General features: G+C 39.2%; 1 protein-coding gene across 1 annotated transcript; it reads left to right on the top strand.

Annotated features, from left to right (window-relative positions):
* Positions 1–18,284: 18,284 nt before the first annotated feature.
* Positions 18,285–23,876, top strand: SMIM28 (small integral membrane protein 28; the record flags this gene model as incomplete). The annotated part of the gene is made up of 2 exons (XM_029943238.1): positions 18,285–18,446; positions 22,949–23,876. Coding segments are annotated over 2 exons (546 nt in total), but the record flags the coding sequence as incomplete, so codon positions are not given.
* Between the last annotated feature and the right edge of the window lie 2,733 nt (positions 23,877–26,609).

The following is a 26,609-nucleotide window of genomic DNA, read 5'->3' on the forward strand; positions in this document are numbered from 1 at the left end:
GACAGGTGAACAGCATCTGGATTGCAGTCTAATTCTCCTGGTCCAGTCCATGGCAATGTTAGAATCCAGAGAACATTCCCCCAAGGTCTGGCTCAGTTCAGGTCGCAATCTGATAGCCAACTCAGCCACGGTCTACCAGTCTCTCCACATGAGAGCAATTATTTGGATAAAATCTATTGCCTGTGCCCAAATCTGGACCCCCCAATCTCACTCAGAAATAAAGAGCTGAAGTTTCCAACTGTATGTAGAAAATACCTTCAAATGTGAGGGCCAATTTATGCTATCACCAACTATCACTTTTTTTACTAAACAGAAACATCTCAGACTGAAATTCCTACACGTGGGCCAATTCCCAGCAGTTCAGGACTCTTCTGGAATGCAGGATGTCTCCCAGCACAAAGAGAGGGCCCACCCTAGAAAGCATAAACTACTTAAAGTCCCCTAACCTGCAGTTTTACACCTTGAAGATCTTTTTAATCCAACCTTCATATTCATTTAAAAACTACACACATACAATCAGATACAATCACATACAAACCCATTAGAAATATAGATGCTAAATTTTTAAGTTGATAAAATCAGTAGACATGTTAATTTTCTTCTATGTTTAATTTTCTATTCCTTATGTACAGATTACTCTGAATCGGGGGAAAAAAATCTCTGTAAAAGGGAAAGACTTACTGTGCACAAATAAAAAGTCCCCAAAAAGAAAAGGATAAAGGATCTTCAAGGCCTTCCTTATGTTCATTTCCGCTGCAACTGAACTTTCCTTTGACCCACATGTCCCAACAGTCTCTCCAATACTCTCCCTAACTCCAGACTTTCCCCTCTCCATCAGCCTTCCCCCCATACTGAAACCAGAGGAATTTGTCCGTATATCTTTTTCCCTCCTTTAAAATTGAAAGTCATGTATTTATTTGGTTTTGACAGAACAAAGCTCTACTATCATTAGAATACAGTTAATATGTATAATTGTGGCACTGAGGGCTCCACATAATTGGTTTTTCCCCTTTCCTGGCCTTTTCTTGCCAGGGTTTGGAAATTCACCCAGCTCCTCCTTGGTCCCAATCTTCATTCTTTGATACTTAGAGAGACTATCATTCTTGTTTTTTTTCTTTAATGTTATTTATTTATTTTTGAGAGAGAGAGCAAGCATGGGAGGGTCAGAGAGAGAAGGAGTCACAGGATCTGAAGACAGGCCCCAAGCTCGGAGCTAGCTGTCAGGACAGAGCCCGATGCAGGGCTCGAACCCACAAACCGTGAGATCATGACCTGAGCCAAAGTTGGACACCTAACTGACTGAGCCACCCAGGTGCCCCGAGACTATCATTCTTCATTCAATCACTACGTTTCCACTGAGCATATACTCTGTACTGATACACAGCAGTGCACAAGAAAGGCCCCCGCCTGCCTTCATGAGGCCCCCACTCACAGCATCTGCTTTTCCAAAAATTCCTTCAAGCTGCCAACCTACCCACACGCCTCCAGGTACAGCTCATATGCTGGGCATTCTTGTAGCATTCTAAAATAAACCTCGCTTTATAGATATCTAGGCGACATATAGTGAAATCTACCAGTTTGAAGTGTAAACTGCGGTAAGTGCGACAAATATAAAGCTGTGCAACCCACACATCAGTGGAGATAGAGAACACTTTCACCACCCAAACCATATCCTTACACCAGTCCCCGCCCCCCGCCCCCCATCCTGCCCTTTGGCAACCACTGCTCTGTTTTCTATCTTTGTAGTATTTTCCCCTAGAATTTCATATAAATAGCATCATACAGTATATACTCTTTTGTATATGGCTTTATAAAAAATGTTATTTTTAAGAGAGAGCATGAGCTGGGGAAGGCCAGAGAGAACCGGGGACAGAGGATCCAAAGCGGGCTCTGTGCTGACAGCAGCGAGCCCAGTGTGGGGCTTGAACTCCCCAACTGGGAGATCATAACCTGAAGTTGGATGCTTTAACCAACTGAGCCCACCCAGGCGCCCCAATTTTTTTTAATGTTCATTTATTTTTGAGAAAGAAAGCACACTGAGAGTGGAGTAGGGGCAGAGAGAGAGGGAGACAGAGGATCCAAGGCAGGCTCTGCACTGATAGCAGAAAGCCCAATGCAGGGCTCAGATTCACAAACCGTAAGATCAGGACCTGAGCCAAAGTTGGATGCTTGATCGACTGAGCCACCAAAGTGCCCTATCTGGCTTTTTTATAGTAAGTATAATGCTTCAGAGATTCATTCATGTTGATGTATGTGGCCATAATTCATGTCTTTAAATCGCCATCAAGTGTTCCGCTGTATGGATTCCTACATGGGTTGCCATTCTTCATTTGATGTGCACAGTCTTATTTCCAATTAGGGACTTTTATGAATAAAATCACTATGAATAATCTTATCACTGATAATGAAAATAAGTTTATTCCTTTTTTCCAATATACATATCTTTTATCTCTTTTACTGACCTTATTATACTGGATTTAGTTGCAGTATGATGTTGAACAAGAGTGGTGAGAGAGAACGTCTTTGCCTCATTCCTGACTTTAGCAGACACGCGTTCAGTCTTTCACCATAAATATGATGTTAGCTGTTCTTTCTCAGACTGAGAAAGGTTTCTTTCACTCCTAGTTTGCTGAAACACTTTTTTTTTCCATGAGAGATTGTTGAAGACTGTCAAATGTTCTTTCTACATCTGTTTAGGCTATCATATTTTTTTTTTAAGTCTATTTATTTGATAGCAACCGAGACAGTGCAAGTTGGAGAGGGACAGAGAGAGAGGGAGACAGAGAGAATCCCGAGCAGACACCACACTGCCAGTACAGAGCCCTATGAAACTGTGAGATCATGACCTGAGCTGAAACCAAGAGTCAAATATTTAACCAACCGAGCCACCTGGGGCGCCCCTTATTTTTCTTTTTGTTAAGTCAGTTAATATGGTGAAAACTCAGCTTAACTTTTTAATGTTAATCTACACTTACATTCCAGGCATAAATTCCACTCTATTAGTCTCCTGGGGCTGCCACAACAGAATACCATAGATTGAGTGGCTTAAAGGGCAGAAATTCATTATCTCACCTTTGGGAGTCTGGAAGTCCAAGATCAAGGCACTAGCAGGTCTGCTTTCTGGTGAGACCTTTTCCCCCTGGCTTGCAGACATTCAGGCTTTCGCCAAGTTCTCACATGGCCTTTCCTCTGGGCACGTGTGAAGAGAAAGATCTCAGCCATCTCTTCCTCTTCTTATAAAGAACATCAATCCTATAGCATCAGGGCCACACCTTATGACTTCACTTAACCTTAGTTATTCTTTAAAGACTCTGTCTCCAACTACTATTACATCAGGGGTTTGGGCTTCAACATCTGAATTTTGGAGGGGATATAATTCAGTCCATAACAGTCATGATGTATTACTGTTATCATGTAGTGCTGGATTTAATTGGCTAAAGTTTTTTTTAAGGATTTTTACATCTATATTCACGAGCAATCTTGGGATTTAGCTTTCCTTTCTTGTAATGCCTTTTATTTTTGGTATCAAGGTGATGGTAGCCTCACAGAATAAACTGTGAGGTGTATCTTCCTCTTCTACTTCTTAGAAGGCTTTTTGTAAAATTGATGCTGTTTTTCTTAAAATGTTAGGTAGAATTCACCAATAAATACACCCGGGACTAGAGTTTTCTTCTGTTTTTTTAATGTTTTAAATTATTTTAAGATTTCATATTTAAGTAATCTCTACACCCAACATGGGCTTGAATCCACAACCCCAAGATCAAGAGTCACATGCTTTACCAACAGAGTCAGCCAGATGTCCTTGGAATTTTCTGTTGGGGAGGGTTTTAAACTATGAATTTAATTTCTTTGAGATATAGCCTGTTCAGGTTATCTATTTTTTTCTTTATATAACAACTTTATTGAGCTGTATTTCACTTACCATATTATTCGCCCATTTAATGTGTTAAATTCATTGTAATTTTTAGTTTCAAAAGTTTCACAACTGTCACCAGGGAAATCTTAGAACATTTCTTATCACCTCAAACCCCATACACTTTAGCAATCACCTCCCTCCACCTACCCTAAAGCAATCACTAATCTATAATCTGTCTCTCTAGAATTGCCTATGCTGGACATTTCATATAAATGGAATCATACAACATGTGGTCTTTTATAACTAGTTTCTTTCACATCGCATCATGCCTTCAATATTCATCTAAATTATAGCATGTATCATGTATCGGTATTTCATTGCTTCTTATGGCTGAACAATAGTCCATTGTTTGGATAGACCACATTTTGTTTATCATCATCAGTTGATGGACACTGGGTCATTCCTACATTTCAGTTATTATAAATAATGCTGCTATACACATGTATGCAAGTTTTCATTTCTTTTGCATAGATATCTAGGAATGTAGTTGCTAAATCGCATGGTATATTTATTTCTTCTTGAGTGAACTTTGGTAGGAATTTATTAACTCATTTAAGTTGTCAAGGTTATTGGCCTGAAGTTACTCACAATATTTCTTTATTGGTTTTTAGATCTCTTTAGTAATGCTCCCCGCATCATTCCCAAAATTAGCAATTTTTGCCCTCTGTTTCATGATCAGTGTGGATAATTGTTTTTATTGATTCTCTTCACTCATGCAGAATTTAAGAAACAAATGAGCAAAGGGGGAAAGAGAGACAGAAAGAGAGAGAGAGAAAAACTGAGAAACAGACTCTTAACTATAGAGAACTAATGGTTACCAGAGGGCAGGTGGGGGGATGGGTGAAATGGGGGATGGGGATTAAGGGGTGCACTTGTCATAATGAGCACGGAGTGATGTATGGAACTGTCGAATCACTATGTTGTACCGCTGAAATTAACATCCCAATTAACTAGAATTTAATTTAATTAAAATTAACACTTAGAAAAATATAAATAACATAATAATGCTAATAAAAGATACTTAATAGAAAGGCTTGTCCGATAAAGGACAAAAAGTATTGCCAAGAAGTAAAGGATCTATACCACTTGCTGGGTGGTTAATTCAGGATTTGAAGCCCTGAACTGCAACTCCACAACCTAAGAATCCTCCAAATACTAGTATTCTATAATTCAATGACTAAGGGATAAAAGTTTCCAAATTTTAATACAACTGCTTATTTTAATGTTATAACAATCATAACAAATCTCTATTTGCGGGGAGAACTACCAGCAGGTGTCTTAAAAATATGAGTAAAGTAGGGGCACCTGGGTGGCTCAGTCAATTAAACGCCTAATCCTTGATTTTGGCTCAGGTCATGATCTCAGACTTCATGAGTTCAAGCCCCACATCCAGCTCTGTGCTGACAGTGTAGAGCCTACTTGGGATTCACTCTCTACCTCCCTCTCTCTGCCTCTCCCCCACTCACTCTTTTCCTCTCTCTCTCTAAATAAACTTAAAATTTTGTTTTAAAAGAAAGAAATTCTTTTAAAATGCATAAAGTATAATATACAAAGGCAAGAAATTGAAATATGATTCAGCAAAATTTTGAGTTGTAAATACTGCTTAAGGAATAAGCCTTAAAATGAGAATGCAGATTAAATGTGGCATTTCAAACCCAATATCCCCAAATTAACTCACCTGTATCCCAATCATATGTCAAGAAATGGGACTGTTAAATAATGCACATTTCAATTCAAAGGCTTTCATCTGGATAAATTGAGCCATGAACTTATTATTGATGCCTTCCTCCTCCGTATTTCAACAGCTGTACCCTAGAGCATACAAATATTTTTCTAAATCACCTGGCCTAACTCTCAGGAAACTACATAGCACATACCCTTAACCAAGAACAATACCTATACTTTTTATCAGTGAGAACACCAATCTCACTGCTCCCCGTAACCAAAAACGATCTAAGATTTTACCTATATATTTTAATAAACATCTGTCCCAAATATAAATCTGTCCCAAGATAGTCATCTCTTAGAGACATGTCACATATTAAAAAAATGTTTTTTTTACCAGGGAAGAAATGGATGTTTTACGAACAGACTTTCCAGGGTTAGAAAGCATGTTTGTAGAAGGGGTGATGGCAATTGTTAGAAAGTAGGACATAAAGGATTTTTCCCTCACTGTAATGCAGACTCTCTGAAACACTGGACTAGTCACACAGCTTCAGTTTCCTCCCTGTAAAACAAAGGGGTTAGACTAGAACGTGAGCAATGTTCACTGGAAAACTAGATCTGAAAATGAGTCCCCTCCCCCAAAAAGCTCCATGATCAAGTAAGATTAAGAAATGCTCCATCCTGCAGCAATGCACAGAGGGCCCCTTGAGGATCTGACAGACAAGGGGAGCTTCAGCTGAACCAGAGCAGAGGTCACCGTGGGGTTGGAAAGCTGAGCCTTCGGCTTCCAACCAGGCCAACAAGCTGAATCTGCATGTCCCACATTTAATCCTGAATTCCCAAGTGCCCCTCAGGTGATCCCACATCGGTTGTGGGCCCATCAGTACTGAATGCAAATCACTTCTAGGGAAAGCACCTTCAATTTAGTATCTCAGGATTCTTACAGACCAAGTTCAACAAAATATGAACTCCCAGTTGCAAAAGTTACAAACAAACCCCCTCTCTCCTGAGAGAGGTTAAGCAGAAATAAACAGACTTTGAATCTAAAGGATTCAGATATTTAAGTGCAAATAAACAAACGAAATTATAAGCAATAGATTCCAAAAATAAAGCAATCTAGGAATAAAAGACTATAAAAAATTGCCAACCACTTTTAAGTGGGAGAAAAATCTAAAGTATCTAAAAATGAAAAAAATGTTCAAATCTAAAGCTAAAGGATAGATGTGTTTCACAGCTAATTAGACTTAGAGGAAAAGCGAATTTACTAAGCCATTGATAAATGGCAGCGTTAGAGATATGGAACCTGGGAAGAGAAGACATGGAGAATAGAATGAAAAGGTCTAAAATATATTTAGTAACAGTCTCAAAAGGAATGAAAGAAAGGCAATAGGATATTAATTCCAAATTTTCTAAAAGCAAATGAAAGACATGAACCCATATGTGTTTAAAACACAACTTCTAATAAGATTCAAATAAGATTCTTCAACTTTAATTGCATAATGACATTAAAGACCAAAAGCAGAGAGAAAACTTTAAAGGTAGCCAGACAGAACAGACGGACCACTTATAAGGACATAGGGATTTTAATCAGCTTCTCAACAATGGCTACTGAAGACAGCAGTGTAGTATCTTCAAAATGCTATTAAAAACATCTGTCAATATGGAAATATTTGCTCAGAAAATCAATCATTCAATAATGACAGCAAAATATATATATTCATATATATTCATATAAAGTGATTTTATTCCTCATGGAAGGAAGCTGGATAATGACTGGTAAAGGAAAGTCTGAAATGCAAGTATAGTAGGTCAAGAAATGTGTAAATATATAATCAAGAATTATCTGACAACAGTATCTTATATTTGGACTTAAAAAAAAAAAATAGAACTAGGGGACCTGAGTGGCTCAGTCAGTCAAGCATCCAACTTCTACTCAGGTCATGATCTCACTGTTTGTGGGTTTGAGCCCCACATCAAAATCCCTGCTTGGAATTCTCTCTCTCTCTGCCCCTCCCCCACAAGTGTGTGCGCACACAAGCGCATGCATGTGCACATGCTCTCTCTCTCTCTGAAATAAACATTAAAAAAAAAAAAAAGAACAGAACTTAAGCAAGCTATCAAGCCACAAAAAGACAAAGAAACCTTCCTCGCACATTGTAAGTGGAAGAAACCAAGCTGAATAGATATAATCATACATATTTTATGATTCCAACTATATGGCATTCTGGAAAAGACAAAACTATGGAGACAGTAAAAAGATCAGTGGTTGTCAGGGGTTGGGAGGTGGAGGAAGGGATGAATAGGGAGAGCACAGGAAATTTTTAGGGCAGTGAAACCATTATTCTGTATGATAACCATAAAGGTGGATACACGTCATATATATTTGTCAAAACCCATAGAATATATAATACAGTGAAAACTAAACTATGGAATTTAGTCAAGAATAATGTATTAATTTGGTTCATTAATTGTAACAAATGTACCGTACTAACGCATGGCATTAAAAACAGCCAAGTTATGAAAGAGCCCAAATATCCATCAACTAATAAATGGATAAAGATGTGATATATACACAACAGAATATTAGTCGGTGATCCAAAAGAATGAAATCCGGCCATTTGCAACAACACGGATAGAACCAGAGTGCACCATGCTAAGCAAAATAAGTCAGAGAAAGACAAATACATGATTTCACTCAAATGTGGAGCTTAAGAAACAAAACATATGAACATAAGGGAAGGGAAGGAAAGATAAAAAGATCAATACAGAGAGGGAAGCAAACAAGAAGAGACTCTTAAATACAGAGAACAAACTCCAGGTTGCTGGAGAGGTGGCAGGTGGGGGGATGGGCTAAATGGGTGAGGGGCAGTAAGGAGGGATGAGCACTGGGTGTAGCATGTAAGTGATGAATCACCAAATTCTACTCCTGAAACCAATACTACACTATATGTCAACTTGAATTTGAATTTAAAAAAGAAAAAAAAGGAGATAAAGGGGGTCTAAATGATACGAAAAAAATGTAAGGTTTGAAACTTAAAACATTAGGTAGCCAAGAATTTCAGGATTGCAAATGAACTATATCTCACCCATCATCCCCAGAGTACTAGCCACGTGCTATAAGGGACTATGGGGAAGCAGATATGCCTGAGAACTAGCCTCTGATGTCAAGCGTAGTATCCAGAAGCTAACTAAGGACACTCCCACAGAGTAGGTAATCACCACGACGATAGTGCACACAATAGAGCATTGGCCACAGATAAAGGAATAACCACCTGTGGAAAGTTTCATGGGCAAGCCAACATTCGGTCTAGACCTTTACTAAAACTCTGCTCATTTTCAACCAAAAGAATAAAAAGAACATTCCAAAACCAAAGGTGAAAGATAGCTATCATGCCACTGTTTAAATATTTGAAAAAAATGGCATAACTGAAGAATATTTTTTAGTATATGTGTTATATATAAACAGTAAAAAAATTAAAATAAGCATTTTATTTTTTTATTTTTTTTAATTTTTTAATTTAATTTTGATACAGAAAGACAGAGCATGAGAGGGGGAGGGGCAGACAGAGAAGGAGACACAGAACTGAAAGCAGGCTCCAGGCTCTGAGCTAGCTGTCTGAACTGTGCCTGACGCAGGGCTCGAACCCATGAACGTGAGATCTGACCTGAGCCGAAGCTGGAGGCTTAACCAACTGAGCCACCCAGGCACCCCAAAATAAGCATTTTAAAAAAGATTAAGATCACATTAATGTATTCAGCACCCTTCAACCAACAATTGGAGCAGTCATGGTTTACGACCACACAGGGAATACAAAGAAAAACTAAAACACATATTTTTATTAAGCTATGAATTTAAAGAACTGCTATCATATCAGTATGTTCTCTAAAAACAATGAAACTTATTTATAAATTTTTAAAAAGTGTAAACAGAAAATCTTCCAACAAGTGGAAATTAAACACATATCTAAATAATTCTTGGGTCAAATAAAAAGAATTGAAATTTAAAAATACTTAGAACTAAATAATACACGTTATATATATCAAAATTTGGAGAATGCAGCTAAACCAATAGTCAGAGGGTAACTTATAGCCCTACCCACTCATAAGACCAAAAATGTCCAGAGTTAAGCATTCATCTCAAGAAATTTAGAACCATCCAAATAGCAAAATACATTCAAAGAAAACAGAAAAGAAATAGAGAAGAACTTTAAAAAAAATAGAAAACAAAGGCAGAATCAAGAAACCCAACATGATCTTTTGAAAAGATTAATAGAATTAACATATCTACAGTCTTTTTCAAAGATGAAAAAAATTAGGAAGCACAAATGAAATTAGAGATTTAAAAAAAGGATATAACCAGAGATATAGGGGTGACTTAAAGAGAATTAAAATCAATGACGCCAATAAATTTGAAAACATAAAACCAATTTATAGAAAAATAAAAGTTTGTAGATATGTGAAACCTTGCCAAGGATTTAAGAGTCAGAATTATACAAAGAAGTATCCCAGTATTATTCCTTCTCATCCCTTATACCACATTCCCATTTTTCCATAGATAGAGATGTGTATTCTTTTATACAGCTGTACAGTGTGTCTATGTGTGGATGCATCCATTTATTCAGGCAGTCTCCTATAGTACTTACGTTGCTTCAGGTCATATTTCTCATAAAAGTCTAGCATGAAAATACAATTGTTATTCAAAAGCTGAGTACTCAGGTTTTTAAATTTTTTTTTAAGTTATTTATGACAGAATGAGCAGGGGAGGGGGCGGGGAGAGGGGGTGGGGGCGGGGGCGAGGGGGAGGGGGAGGGGGAGAGGATGAATCCCAAGTAGACTTTGCACTGTCAGCACAGAGCCTGATGTGGGGCTTTAACTCAAGAACCGTGAGATCATGACCTGAGCCAAAAGCAAGAGTAGGATGCATAACCGACTGAGGTGCCCAGGGACCTCTGATTACTCAGGTTTTAAATAATTTATATCCTTTAAACTTTTATTTTTTTCCTTTTGGTTAAAACCTCAAAAGAGAGCAGGATCAGGAAGAGAAATGTAATGTGGGCCATGGACAAGCTCTCCTGGAAAGTAGTTGCCTTATTAGCTCTCTAGGGAAATAACAGGCGGGCTGTGAAGAGCTAACAGACGAGGGGTCATTTATGTCCATTTCTGACATCAAGAGATTCTAGTGAAATATCACTACTTTGTTCCCCATGTTTTGAAAAGGACCTCCATGTACTATTTGTGCCTTTATATATGTATGTGCTTTTATATATGTGTATGTATGTACATATACATACATATATATGTATACATTATAAAAGACAAAGATTAAAACTGTGCCAGAATACAATAAAAGAGGAAAAGAGGAGGTAAATACCTCAAGGTCAGGCATTTTTTTCTTTTTAATTTCCTCCAATCTCCTACACCATCTGATCACACCTATCCTTGTGCTGTATTCTTTGGAACTTAAATGAGAACGTAGTTAGTGTTTGTGGCCTACGTATATAAGCAGAAGCTTCTCATTTCTTGTAACTTGACTTACGACCAACATAGTGCTACATCTTTAAATTGCTTTAGTCTATAAAATACTACTTGAAATAGACAGGACATTTTATACACGTGTGTGTAAATGTCAAAAGGCCCATTTTGTACATATGCGAGTTCCTGAAATGAAACAGGAAACAGAAATATTGCCATGGCTTAACTAACCATAAAAAGTGAATGAAAATATAAATAAAATCCTTACACAATCCAAATGGTCCTTCCAACTGGTCACCCCTGAAAAGAATTTCCATAATTCTATCTGTAATCACAAACCCACTGATTTTATTCTGTTAACCTAGGCGTGTGTTTGCTGGAGGGAGAGGGGACCTCTAGGTTTTGCTGCTGTTGTTCTTATTTGAGCAAACTCACAAAGCACTGACTGATGGCTATAGAAGAAAGAAGATCGGGAGCCTAGCCACTGTGACTTTAATTACATCACCCCTTCAAAACTACTGAAAAGCTTGTTGACAGAGTTTGTCTCAACAATCAGGCTACACATGAAAACTGTCCAGATGCACTTGGAATTCACTTCTCTCATTTCAAATCATGAAATCAAATCAAGGATTTTCATAGGACAGTATTCCTAATCAGAAGAAGATGATCTTGACACAAATGAGGACTTCGAAACATGTATTTAAATCAGTTTCATTAAGGAGGACACTTGTTGGGATAAGCACTGGGTGTTGTATGCAAGCCAATTTGATGATCGATCAATCAGTCAGTCAGTCAGTGGACATTCTATACATTCTTCTGGATGGCCAGCAGTGGCTACTGCTTATCCATGAGCTGTAATATACCTAACATACACCACTTACATTATTTGTTCCATTCCAAACTACTTGCTGCATTTCTGGCTCAGAGTAAAATTTTCCCAAGAGCGCTTTGACATTTTAAATGACATTGCTTAAAGGTATTTCATTGGGAGCACCTCTTGGGGGATTCTGATGAGCTCAAGCGAATGGTGCAGCCTAGTGTATAGACCCACTGATCCAAGGGCCAGCACTGTGGAGTCTGAACGGACTGAATAGTCTGAACGGAGCAGGGCACGAGTCCAGTCCCTAGACGCAGGTCCAGCCACTCCCAGGTACATGTTCTAAGTACATACAATCCAATCATCTTCCGGGGAAGCCATCTTCCTGACAGTGGTCAATACAGTAATACAGATGACATGTAAAAGGGGATCCCAGCAGTTCATGCTTCCCAAAGCAAATATTTAGTCCCACTGGATGGCAGGCCTGGACTGGGCTTTCAGAGACTCTCCCTTAAAAACCAATTGTTTGCCTTCAATTAGTGAGACCAAGAAAGACTTTCAGCCCATTCCAACACAGAATATAACCTGCAAACTAATGAAAGCGCGTACACGGCCCAGAAGCAGGCAGAAGACGTGGTCGTTGACTATGTCTGGGCTGATGGCGATAGAGCCAAGTCAGGGAAAATGTCACAAACACACACACACACACACACACACACACACACAATGCTAGAAAAAGAATAGGAGTCTGAAGGCAACTGATTTTTCCTATGAGGACTCATGTTTACAGTCATGCAACATTTGTCACCTCTAAGTTTTATGTCAAGTTTAAGGCAGCTACTCCTATGAAAAGAGGAACAGCCCCCATTATCCTAAACTTCCTTTGCTTACAGTGAGGTGTGGTTACACCCAGACCTTGTTTCTGGGAATTGTATAATCTTGGAAACCTTAGAAAATTGTTTAATTTCCATTATTTAATTTATAATTTTAATTTTAATTATTTAATCCTTAATTTCCTAATCCATAAAATTGGAAATAATTCTTCTAATTCAGAGTTGTAAAATATATAATAATATATGATGATTTAGGTACTAAGTAATGGGGTTCCTTCACCCCATCTAACTCATTCCCTGTCATATATATGAATAAAGAAATATGCATAAATTACATGAGGCTTTTTAATCTAAATGTATCCACATACTTAGTTCCAATTTTAAATTCAACAATATCAATTTGATTTCCAAACATTTGTGATTTTTTTTAACTTTTTAATGTTTATATTTGAGAGAGAGTGAGAGAGTTGGGGAGGGAGGCATAGAATCTGAAGCAGGCTCCAGGCTCTGAGCTGTCAGCACAGAGCCTGACCCCACAAACTGTGAGATCACGACCTGAACCAAAGTCAGACACTCAACCCATTGAGCCACTCAGGCGCCCCTTGTAATCATTATTCTACTTTAAATATATCTATATTTTCCTTGATTCTAGGTATAGAACTCTAAAGACCAAATGTTTGAAAAGACCCAAGTTCATGACCAGAGAACACAGTAAGTTTATACAGTTCATATCCTGCTTTCTGATTTGGAAGAATTGAGATGTTAAAAATATCCTTCCATTGTAGGTAGGAATTTAAAAATAGTTGACTGAAAAAGAAAGGAAATTTCTGGAGTGATGGAAATGTTTTATATGTTTTACATGGTGATTACAGGGGTAAATAAATTGTCAAAATTCCTCAAACTGAACACACAAGATCTCAGCACTAAGTGAATCTAAGATTCACTAAAATTTGCATATAAGAATGTTGATTCTATTTTATGTTAATTACAGCTTTATAAAAGTTTCTCTTACTCTTCTATTCAAAACGGAAATCTTTCATTTCTGTAAGTGTTCATATTTTTCCAAAGTAAACTTCATATCAATACTTTTCCTTTTTTATTGTCATACTTGCTTAAAAAATTCATTTCTAAAAATAATCATTTCTGGCATATATTTTTCTTTCAGTCCATATTGCTAGCGGATTTTGTCAAAATTGTTTAGGTCTCTTCCCTTCCAGATTATCAGGGACAAAACTGAACAAAACCGCAGCCAGACCTGCTGACCCTTGGGTGAACCCCTGGGTCTCCATGGAAGGCTGGTTCTGGAAGAATGATCCATCCCAGGGCTGCCTGTTATCTCCTGATTAGTCTTCCATCTTCCTAATCACATAGAGGCTTATTTAATTCCTATAACAGCATCTGGAGAAAGTACGATGAGCAATTTGTGAAAATTCAAATATATTTGCTAGTTTAGAATTAATTGTGGAAAAAAATACTACTGTTCCACAGGCATCTTTAGCTCATTTCGATCTTCCCTGACCATGAGTTTTCAGGGACTTTTCTTCCATTATCAAAAGGGAGGAAAATGAAATATGGGAAACAACTAAAGTGAACTCCGCTGGGTCCAACTGATCCCTGAGCTGGCAGAACCAGAAAACCAAGACGTCTTGGAAATTCTTGAAGACATAGTATCTATATTCATAGAAAAATTAAAAATGTTGATCAGCAAAAAGAACAGAGTCCCATTTTAAAAGACCCTCATACGTCTGCCACTTAGAAAAAAGAACGTTGTTAACATTGACTTTTTTCTATATGTAGAGACATAAAAATGGTTAATAAAAATGCGGTTTTCTGACAAGTTTCTCTTAATATGTGGTAAGCATTTTACATTTTTCTGGTATTTCCTTTCAGGTGATAATCTGTCTTTATATGCGGATACCTCATTACCCAATTACCATTTTGTGAAATTTTTAATAATTTCCTGTTTGTTATTACAGACATTCAAAGTGTGTTAAAACACTTTTCAACAATATAGTACCTTTGAGTATTCATCAGACTTTTTTTTGACTTTTAAATTTTTTTCAGGCTATTTTGTTTTTTTAAAGTTTATTGTCAAATTGGTTTCCAACAGGCTATTTCTTAAGAACAAATTCCTAGCAGAATTGCAGAGGGTTGACATATGTTGATGGCTTCTCTGTAATCTGTTAGGTTGGTCTGGTTTGGCCCGTAACCCTACTTTGGTATGTAATATGACTTCTTTGGGCAGCTACTCCATCATTCTTTTGTTCCCCATTCAGGCAAAAATAACCCAAGGTTGCTGATATTCACTATCTCCGATTCTGCTCTTCCTTTTCTCTCTTATAACTGTTCCATTCAAGCTTTGCCCCAGCCACCCCAACAGAACTGCTCTTGTCCAAATAACCAATGACACCCCATCGCCACAATGCATTTTGTTAAATCCAGTAGTAAGTCTCATCCATTATCTTACTTGATTACACAGCTTTTGAGATAGAGGATCATTCCCTCCTTCTAGAAACATTTCTTCCCTTGGATTCCAGGATCCCAGACACTCTTGGTTTCTCTTACACCTCACTGGTCACTCCCTTTGGCTCCTCATCCTACTGATCTGTATTCTTTTTGTGGGCTCATCAAGTCTTATAGTTTTAAATACCAACTCCCTGACAATGAGTTCCAACTACTCTCTGTGGTTGAGTCCTCACTCCTGAATTCAAATTCAAATATCCAAATTCCCACACTTTGCAAACTGACCACGTCCAACTCAGTTCTGACTCTCTATTCCTCTCATGTAAAACCCAAACCAAACCACCCACCCCATCCAGTCTTTCCTTCCCCCTGTTGTAAATGAGAACGGTCGGTCGTCCTTCCTGTTGCTCAAGCCTAAAACAGAGTGCTCCTGGATTTCCCCACCCCCATTCGGCACCACTTTCAGTTCTTCCAGAAATCTTGTTGGGTCTATTCCTAAAATCTATCTAGAATGTCACCACCTTCACTGCTACTACTCTGGTCCAGTATTTCTCCCCTGAGTTATTAAAAGAGCCCCTCGCTGATCTCCCTTCTTTTGTCCTAATTCCTACACCTATTTCAAACACAGATGAGCCTGAATGATCCTTTTAAAATGGAAGTCAGATCTTGTCACTCCTCTGCTCAAAACTCTGCATGACCCCTTTGTTTTACTTAGAGTAGAAGCCAAAATTCTTCCAATGCTCTATAAACACTATACTCTGTGCTGTCCTAACACCTCCCACATATCCTCTCTCTCCTTGTCTCCTGCTTTTTCCTGGCTCCAGCCACACTGACCTTCTAGCCCATCTGAGAACTTGTCAGGCATGTGCCTGCCCCCAGGGCCTTTGCACTGCCTATTCCCTTGGTATGCAATGCTATTCCATCTGATAATTTCATGGCTGAATCCCTTGCATCCTTCAACTTTTTATGCAAATATCACTTTCCCTGAAGTCCTAGTTGACTTCCCCTTGTAAGAGTCCCTCCTTCAGCATTTACTTGGCTCTTCTATTTCTCCATAGCATTTATCACCTTCTGATATTTTACTTATGTGATTTATTTCTCTTGGTCCCCAAAAATGTATCCATAAAAGCAGGAATTTCTATCTGATTCATTAAATGCTGGAGGAGGGTCAACATCACAGATGCACATGCAATGTTTTTGATCCAGATTTCCAATTGCTTGTCAAGAAACAGAAGTATTTAAGTAATAAGGTAGAGAAGGAGCTGAGGACATAATACTGGCAAAGCCACAGATACGCTAAATAGCAAATAATAAACATGTCAGGTGCTTTGGATATAACAGTGCGGGGGTGCAGGACTGACTTAAAATAGGAATACATCAGTTGAACAAGGCACTTATTTAACAGAGGACACAAAATCAACTTACTCCATGATAAGAAATGAAAGGATAAAGTGACCAAGGAGTTCCACACTAGGACACTGATCTGGGCCCTGGGAAACTCAGGGAAAACTTTTACCACAAACAAGTTTGGCAAAGAGCCAGACTGCATCAAGGAGGGTGGCTGTTCTTGAAAGAGTACTTTCTGAAAGTGGTCTCTGACTAGGGCTCCTCCTAAGAAAATTGGATCTATCTAAAACTGTACTGAGGTCACCACCTCACCCCAGAAACCTAGTCATAGGCCACCCTGGGCCAGTGGAGGAGAATCCTAATTAAGAAAAAATAATAGGGGCACGTGGGTGGCTGTGCTGGTTAAGTATCTGTCTTCAGCTCAGGTCATGATCTAGTGGCTTGTGGGTTCGAGCCCTACATCCAGCCCTCCACTGTCGGCACAGAGCTGCTTCAGATCCTGTGTTTCTCTTTCTCCCTCTGTTCCTCCATGCATGGGTGCATTCTCTCTCTCTCTCTCTCTCTCTCTCTCTCTCTCTCTCTCTCTCTCTCTCTTTCAAAAACAAATATTAACAAAAAATTTTTTAAGAAAAAGAATAATAATCCTAGTTAAGAATTCTTATTTCAGGGACATCTGGGTGGCTCAGTCAGTTAAGTGTCCAACTTGGTTTCAGCTCAAGTTATGATCTCAGGTTCATGAGTTGAAGCCCCTCATTGGGCTCTGCACTAACAGCATGGAGCCTTCTTGGAATTCTCTCTTTCTCTGCCCCTCCCATGCTCATGCACGTGTGTGTGTGCATGTGTGTGCATATGCATACACACTCTCTCAAAATAAATAAACTTAAAAAAAAAAAAAAAGAAATACTATTTCAGCCTGATAGTTGCTTGGAAGGAAATGATGCTTAGGTCAGGATGTGTGTAGTTGCATACTGAATTGCAATATTTTGAATAAATATTTGAAACTGACATTAACTCCCCTAAAAGAAAGAATCCAACTACCAAGTCTTAAACGTTTAATTCTCCATAGATATGTAGAATTAAACATCCCAAAGGTACCTCAGTGAATGCTCAAACTGAAAATTTTTTATTTTAAGCTTGGTATAAATAATCTCATAAAGTTCCCAAGATAATCAAAAGGAATACTATTTAAGTATTGATAATTTGATTTTTTTTAATTGAAGCCAGCAAATATTTCTTCCAAACAATCTGAGTTTTTGTCTGTCTGGCTTCTGTACAACTTTATCGTTAGCATCCTTCATCTAAATAATTCACGAAATGTTATAAAGGAGTCCTGCTTCTCTACCCAATATCCCTTCTCTCTGTCACATAGAACCCAGAAATAATTAAAAGAAATTCAGCTTGGGTAGTTTTTCTTGCTGAGCTGTATCCCTAGGGAGGGATGTGGAAAGGGAAGGGAGAGGGTCTTATTTATATCTAATATCAACAGCTTTTATTCACTGACCACCCATGGCACTGTAATAGCGCTAATGCACAGAACGCCTCTGTCCGAAATCCATTTCACGTCTGATATCTGATGCCAATCCTTACAATGATAAAGGCCACAAAAAACAAACGCAGAGGCACTGAATTTCAATACAGTCAGCCCTGAGAGGTCTCTCTGGTTGGCTTTCTTTCCCTGTTGCCACTCATCAAAGAACGAATTTACCAACAGCCATCAGTCAGCCAAGCACATCCAAGCTGGACCCAAGCCAAACGCCAGCAGTATCCTTGAAATCTGGGCATCGAGGCAGAAGGGTGGCCGGTGCATCGGTTGGACGAAAACACGCGGGGACTGATGGCCAGCAGCTGGAGGGAGTTTGGACACGCTGGCAGAGGGACATATGAGTGGTTAACTAGTGAGCCAAGCCTACCACTTCGGGAAACCCAGCTGCAGGTCTGTATCTATGACTTAAGCCTTTTCTTCCCCCAAAGGATCTTTGTCAGTTTCAAAACCAAGAACGCCTCTCTTTTTAGGATCTTAGAACTTAGTGGCAACATTTTGCTTTATGGGAATGACAGAAAGATGAACCACTGGCATGGTTTAAGGAAGTCACTTGAAAGTTGGAGTCTTTTGACCAAGATAAATTAAAGTGAAACTTGCCACAGTTATGTTCCAGGAAAACCCGGTAGGTCAAATTTATCCGAGAATACCTGAAGGCAGGAGTGAACAGAGTTGTGTGCCTGGGTTTTAGGACTTTGTTCTTTGCACAGTAAGCAATGTCGGCTTACACAAAAACAAGAGGCCCCGAGTCTCTGTAGTGATGTGAGGACAGTGCTGCTTAGAGTCAGGAGAAGCCACGGATCTTACTTCAGGCTGGACAGCAGAGGGTTAGGTAGGCTTTTGTCTCTAAGAAACTCAGTGGCTGCTTTGCTTTGTCTGGGAAATCACCAAAGAAGCCTCTGTGAGAGGCAGCACTAAGGAGGAATATTTGTAGAAACCTAAGGACTCAATCAATGTTATGATCAGGAGGGAAACGAGTGATACTGCCGGCCCACAAAAAAAAAAAGAGGAAAAAACCCTATTTTTTTCTTGTCTGAAAAATCAGCTGATGAAATTGGTATTTAAGTTCCCCCAAACCACCTCTTACAGAAAGAAATGTTAGATGTATTTTATGTAAACTTACATCAATTATTTATATTTTACATTTAAAATTGCATATATAATTTTGATGGTATATCCTTCAACAGTTATACTTTTAACTGAATATTTTGAGAGATATTGCCTGAATAACAAAAGCCTTGCATCAAATACACATCAGAGAAATATTTTAAAAAACAACATTGCAGGAAGTTAACAAACCAGAAGATTTGACTAAAAAAGTAGACATCCGTGGGGTGCCTGGGTGGATCAGTCTGTTAAGCATCTGACTTTGGCTCAAGTCATGATGTCTCAGTTTGTGAGTTCAAGCCCTGTTTTGGGGTCCATGCTGACAGCTCAGAGCCTGGAGCCTGCTTCTAGATTCTGTCTCCCTCTCTCTCTGCCCCTCCCCCTCTCATATAGTCTCTATCTTTCTCTCTCAAAAATGAATAAACATTAAAAAGAATTTTTTTTAAGTAGGCACCCTTTTTGCATTAAAAAAAAATCCAAAACAATTTGAACCAATATACCAAGAATTAATGGAAGAGAAAATTAAGGCCCTCATCATAAATTTTTCCTGTAGATCTGTGGTTCTCTTAACTAGAAGAGGAGTTCTTTATGTGAAGAAATTGTCCTAATTTGCCATCTTAAATAAGTCTCTTAGTGCCACTTTATATTGGGATAAATTTGACTCAACCAGTGGAAGTACCGGTTACAGGAAGGGACTCTGGCCTTTCCCTTTCCAAAATTCTGCAACTAATTGCAAACTAATTGTAAAAAACTGTTCTGAGTATTGATAATACCATAAACGTCATAGATGTAAACATAGAATCTATCACACAAAACCTTTTAAATAGAACATTAAGTATCTTTATATTCTATATTATCTCTGTAAGTTCAGTATGCAGAGTATTTAAATTCTGATGGCCACTAACTATTCAGAAACTATTATCATCCATATAATTGATGAAGAATGAAGAAAACAGTTATGAAAAATGGTCCGTGTTTATCAAAGTTGAAAAGTAATTGTTTTAAGCACTAAAAGAGATAATAACTTTAACATTTTTATTGATTCATCTAGAGAAAAAAATCTCAACATAGTTAAATGGCTTTTGACTCCCAACTTGTTTTTTTTACTAATGGTAGTAAATTTATATTTATGAGTTCATCTATTCTTATAGCTTTTGTAATCAAAGTCCTATTATATCACAACAGATTTTAAGTTAATAGTCTTGGCAAATTAGATTATGTGTGAGAAAACAGAAAGAACCCATCATTTAGAAATAGAACACACACAGAATATATTAAAAAATATTTTTCTGAATATATAGTTATTAAAATATAAACATAGTAATGGTAGGGGTTTTTTTAATGTTCACTATTTTCTAGCCTTAGCAATAAATTTCTAGACATCTTTAGTATTTTATTTTCCAGTAAACTTGACCATCTGAGTCCCTGAGATATAAATATATAAATATTTATTCACCAAGTGCTTTACACATATTGAAATTCTCATGCCAAGCCTCCAAAGAAGATGTTACTATTTTCACTTTACAGAGAAGGAAACCCAGGCCCATAGGAGACAAGTAAATGGTTCAAGGTCACACAAGTATTAGAAAGACCTACTAGAGTTCAAAGCCAGGGCTGTCACACTCCAAAACAAAAACAAAGACCAAACTTTTAATTTTTATGCACTTTAAGCTACAATATCTAAACTCATAAACCAAGAGCAAACTATCTGGCAGTATAACTATTAAATAAACTATCTAATTTTGTATCAAAATAACACACATAATTGTAAATTCTTTAGGATGTAAAAAAAGATTTTACAAACACTAGATAAGCCAGTCTCTTAAGAGGTCATGGTCGGCAAAACAGCTGTCCTCACCCCCAAAATCAAGGAAAGACCTCAGGTCTCATAGTTTTTTCATCAAAAGACATGGAGTATCAGAATGGATAAAAACACAAGATTCATCTATATGCTACCTACAGGAGATTCATTTTAGACATAAAGACACCTGCAGATTGAAAGTGTGGGATGAAGACGCACCTGGGTGGCTTAGTCAGTTAAGCATGGACTTCAGCTCAGGTCATGATCTCGTGGTTCATGAGTTTGAGCCCCGGGTCAGGCTCTGGCCTGACAGCTCAGAGCCTGGAGCCTGCTTCGGATTCTGTGTCTCCCTCTCTCTCTGTCCCTTCCCCACTCACACTCTGTCTCTCTCTCTCAAAAATGAACATTAAAGAAAAAAGAGAAGGCGATGGAGCTCCATCTATCATGCTAATGGAGGCTATAATTTATTTTAAATAGGTAGAGTTTAGTATGTTCCTTGTTTGTTTGAAACAATATAAGGCTTTAATTTTTTTTCTTCTGTAGTAGTGGACACAAACATTGCATCTATTGCTGTATGAGTTATATAACAGACTTTAATACCTCGCCACTTCTTAGCAGCTCTATTGAAAGCAGTGTCTATGCAATTTGAAACACTATTTTTTTGTAATGCTTTTCTACCTTGCTGTTGAAGCATCATTCCATGGCTTTTATATTATTTACTCCCTCAAGAACCATCATTACCTTGTGAGATAATACTGTAAAATCAATACCTTCTAGGTTGCTTATGAATTTATCTGCATTTTTTTAAACCAGTGACCTTTCAAGAATATTTAATTCCACGTTTCCGTTGAAGTCTGGCTGAGATGGGACCCCCCGTAGATGATGAACACCATAATAACAAAGCACCAAATATGCTTACACTTTCAAGATTTTACTCCAAGAAAATAACCAAACGATTAGTGTTTATACCAGGTAGAGCTCACAGATAACTGCTGCTCTCCGAGTACAGACACCGCAGAAATCTTTTCATGCCTAGCTTAATAACATCCTAGACTAGGTAGGGTATTTGGGGGGGGGGGGCGGGGAGGTTGTTTGTTTAGTGCAGGATTATAAGATTCATTAGACTTAATGGCTCCGTTCAGGCTTTTCCCCCTTTGAACAGATATAAACGGCATGTTGCAGGAATTCAGCTGCAAATTAGTCTCTACACAGTCTCTTAGAGAAATTTTAGGCTGCAATAGGTTACAATCCTTTTTCTTCAAAGAGTTCAAGGTTTCCATATTGATTCTACAAATATTGCAAAAACAAATGGATTTTAAAATCTCATTCATCATAAACATTAGGCATTAACTCAGATTTCAAATATCCTTTAATATTTTTAAATTTATTTTTGAGAGAGCGAGCACGTGAGCAAAGGAAGGGCAGAGAGAAGGAGACAGAATTCGGAGCTATCAGCACAGAGCCACCCTTGGGGTTCACACAACCGGACCACCAGATCATGACCTGAGCAGAAGTCAGATGCTTAAAGGATTGCGCCACCCAGCCACCCCTCAAATATTCTTTGTGACATGAACACTTAACAATGTCAGAATTTATTCCAGCATTAAAGAATTTAAGTTCCATATGATCCTTTTGTGGCAATACAACATTATTGGGCTAATTCTAAATTAAGTAAGTGCATAAATAGTAAGAGCCGCCATTCAAAGAATGAGGGGTGGACCTACCAACCAAAACCTACTCTCCTACTGGAATATGAAATATTCTAGGACATCCTATGTCTTTTTGACATCTGAATTCCTACTTTATCAAATAAATTTGCTTTATTTCCTGCGAGCTCAAGCTCACTGGCAGACAGAAACAACTACAGTGATTCCGAGAGTGGGGAATGATAAGAATAAAAGATGAAGAGAGAGAGAGATCTTCTTTCCCCGCCTCCTAACCCAGCTCCTTCCCGGCCTCCTAACCCAGCTCCGTTCCCTAACTGCAGGGCACCCAGGAGGTAAGTTCTGCAACAGACGACGTGGAGCCCTTCCTGTGCATCCTTCTCCCGGCGACCGTCCTGCTCTTCCTGGCCTTCCTGCTGCTGTTCCTGTACCGCCACTGCAAGGCCTCGCGGCCCCGGGGACAGGCGATCAGCATCGACCTCCCAGAGCACGTGCCCGCGGAAGAGGTCACGGACTTCCGGCAGGGCCTCCCCTGGAGCGGCGAGCCCCGCTTCCCTTACTCCCCGCTGCCCCGGGAGGTGGCCCAGGTCCCCACGTGCTCACCACCCTCCTATGAAGAGGCCACCAGGACCCGCCCTGGGGCAGGGGCTCTGCATGCAGGCCTCCGGCGTCAAGAGGGGTCACCTGCCCCGGAGGAGCAAGTATGAACTGCTCTCCCAACTATTTCAAGCACAGCTGGCAACCCTTAACAGAGAACCCCCTGCCCCCAAGACCTTCCCTGCAGACTCTTGACTGAATGGGGTGCTTCTGGCTGGGGGCGAAACTGACAAGTGTCAGTCTGGTTAGCCATTGTCAAGTTCCCTGGGTCAATTTTTTCCTATGTTGTCCTGAGGTGAACCAGGCCTTCCTAAAACGTAGAAAGCCCAGTGAGCCACCGGGAAAGTTCTACGGGAGTGGAGAAAAAATGAGGATTATTAGGAAGCATAGGAACTAGGTCTGAAGGAAAAGAAAAGTGTTGATCAGCCAAAGGAAACTGCTTTGGCCACCAAATAAAATGTTTCTTCCTAAACACATATTGTTTTAGGGAAATTTTATGGTCTCACTAGAGTTCTAGAAGGAAAACATCTCTAGGCTGCAGTGGTCAATTGTGTTGTAAACAATGGTAAAGTATGCTTCAGTATGAAGAATAAAAGTACATTTGCAAACATTTTTGTTTAAAAAAAAATAATAATAAAGGTCACCAGAATCACTCCTGCCTGGCGCAGCCCTGGTTTTACTTGTGCTCCGATGTGTCTCCCAGCAGGGGCAAAGGCCGAGGCCGTTGCGGGGGGAATGTCTCACGCTAGGACGTCATGGTTGACAGCACTGTGGTGAGACAGGACAGAGTTGCTGCTTCTACATATGATCTTAGGGACACTATGGCTTCGTGGCCCTCCCCAAGCAGAAGTAAGAGATTAGATACTAGTTTAATGTTGGAAAGTGAAGCTCCAAATTTTGGATCCCACTGGAGGGAGAAACAGATTAGCTCTAACGGGGACCTCAGTGAATCATCTAGTCCAAACTCTTGCCTTACAGATATCAAAACTAGAACGCAGGGAGGTTGAGAAATGTGCCTGATGTTAAATACTTTATAAAAGAGGTTGAGTCAGAAGGCTCTCCGCCCTGGGCTAGAGCGCCTTTCTGGAAGGTGCACCCGATTTCCTTCTGGGAAAATTGCTAATGTGGATTTTCAGCCCGTGCTCCTGGCTGGGCATGAAGGGTCCCAAGAGCAAGAGGCCAGCTGAGTTTGGAATGGATTTAAATCTCCCTCTAGGATTTTCAGGTGGGTCACATACCATGGGATGCTAATCAGAATCCCCGTAGAGGTGGTGGAGGACACAGAAGGGGGGACACGGATGAATCCACAACTTGTAATTCGATACAATAATTTTCTTGATACAACTATTTTTGGTTGCTTTCATGATACAAAAGTCAGGCAACACTTCAATGGTTAAAAATGAACAAAACTTTTTTCTTTTCACTTTACATGAACATTTTTCTGCTCTATATGCAATGTGGCGCAGTTTAAAAAAAAATAACAAAGGAAACCCAAACAGGATACATTTCTCTCTAAATATAATCTGATGGAAATTATAGTGTATCTTTGACAACTGATGTAAAATAGAAGCTGAGTGAAGATCAATAAAATTTCTCTCTGGAAAATTATACTGAACAATTCTCTGATGGTCTTTAAGGGAAGTAAATAAAACAAATGGAAATGAGAAGCCCTGTAGATAGTCTTCTTCAGATTTTTTTTTAATCTTAAGAATCTAGTTTTGTGTGAGACCATGTGGATTCTTTTCCAACCGCCACTCCTCCTTCCTCTTTGCTAACAGAACCTGATTTGGCGGGGATCCTAACGCCGCGGGTGTAAGGCAGACCAGATCCCTCCCAACGCCAGCTGACGGATCTTGATAGTTAATCATGGTGACTTCATTTCCTCAACCAGGGACTGATTTGGTCTTTAGGACCTAAGGGGAGATCTATGCAGGAGAGGGCTGTTCTAGAAAAGATTGCCTCCTGTTGAAAAAATAATAATATAGGGAAGGAAACACTGTGTCTCTTTGCTGGGTGTTAATGTGTCCGCACGTGGTGCAATGGACATGACAGCCATCTTGTAACCATGAGGCAAGACATCAACCATGACTGGGGTTGAGGATAGGAGAGTAGCAAGAGGGGTTGACGACACCGTAGAGGAGCTGAATTAGCCTTTCAACTGTCTATATTTTAATGAGAGAATGTCTTTCCCACTCTTTGAAGCCATTTAAGCCAAGCTTGTTCCTGATAGACAAAAACATCCTAACTGCTGCAATTTCTAAGGCTATTAAGGAAATGCATGGCCATGTTTCAAAAGGTCGTGATAAGATCTATTTAAAAGAAGTCATCAACGATTGGATTCCTTTAAGATGTGGTCAGTGACCGGAGGAAGAAAGATTTTCTCTTATGGAACCAAACTGAAGTAGTAAACTATTATCCAGAAGTCACTTAACTACAGCCTGTAAGCCAGATCCTGCTTCCAACATGCTACCGTATGTCCTGGAGACAAGAATGATAGTTACAATTTTTAAAGTTTTTTAATGTTTTTATTTTACTTTTGAGAGAGACAGAGCACAAGTGGGGAAGGGGCAGAGAGAGAGGGAGACACAGAATCTGAAGCAGGCTCTGCTGTCAGCACAGAACCCGACGTGGGTTTCGAACCCATGACTGTGAGATCATAACCTGAGCCAAAGTCGAATGCTTGACTGACTGAGCTGCCCAGGTGCCCCAATGTTTATTTATTTTTGAGAGAGAGGGAGAGAGAGAGAGACAGAGAATGAGCAGGGGAGGGGCAGAGAGAGAGACAGAGACACAGAATTTGAAGCAGCTCCAGGCTCTGAGCTGTCAGCACAGAGCCTGATGCAGGGCTCGAATTTACAAGCCGCCAAGATCATGACCTGAGCCCAAAGTCGGACACCTAACCGACAAAGCCACTTATTGCCCCAACACTTTTAAATCCAAAGACGGATTTTGTGACACATGAAATTATATGAATTCAAATTTTGGTGTCTAGAAATAAATAACTGAAACACAAATTACTGCCACTTGCCTATGGCGTCTACACCAGACTAAAGTGGTTGCAAGAGAGATTACAATGACCTTCAAGGCCTAAAATATTTACTATCTGGTCCGTTAAAGAAACAAATGTGCTGCCCCCTGCTAGAGACCAGTGGATTTCAACCCTGGTTGCATGGTAGAATTACTTGGACTTTTAGAAATACCCATGCCAGATATACACAATGGAGTACTACATGGCAATGAGAAACAATGAAATCTGGCCATCTGTAGCAAAGTGGATGGACCTCGAGGGAGTTTCACTTATAAGTGAAATAAGTCAGGCAGAGAAGGACAGACCTATGAGTGAAAACATATGGTATCTAACAGGAGACCATGGGAAGGGGAAAGGTC

The sequence above is a fragment of the Suricata suricatta genome, chromosome 7 (genome assembly GCF_006229205.1).
Source record: "Suricata suricatta isolate VVHF042 chromosome 7, meerkat_22Aug2017_6uvM2_HiC, whole genome shotgun sequence".
Taxonomy (NCBI): Eukaryota; Metazoa; Chordata; class Mammalia; order Carnivora; family Herpestidae; genus Suricata; species Suricata suricatta.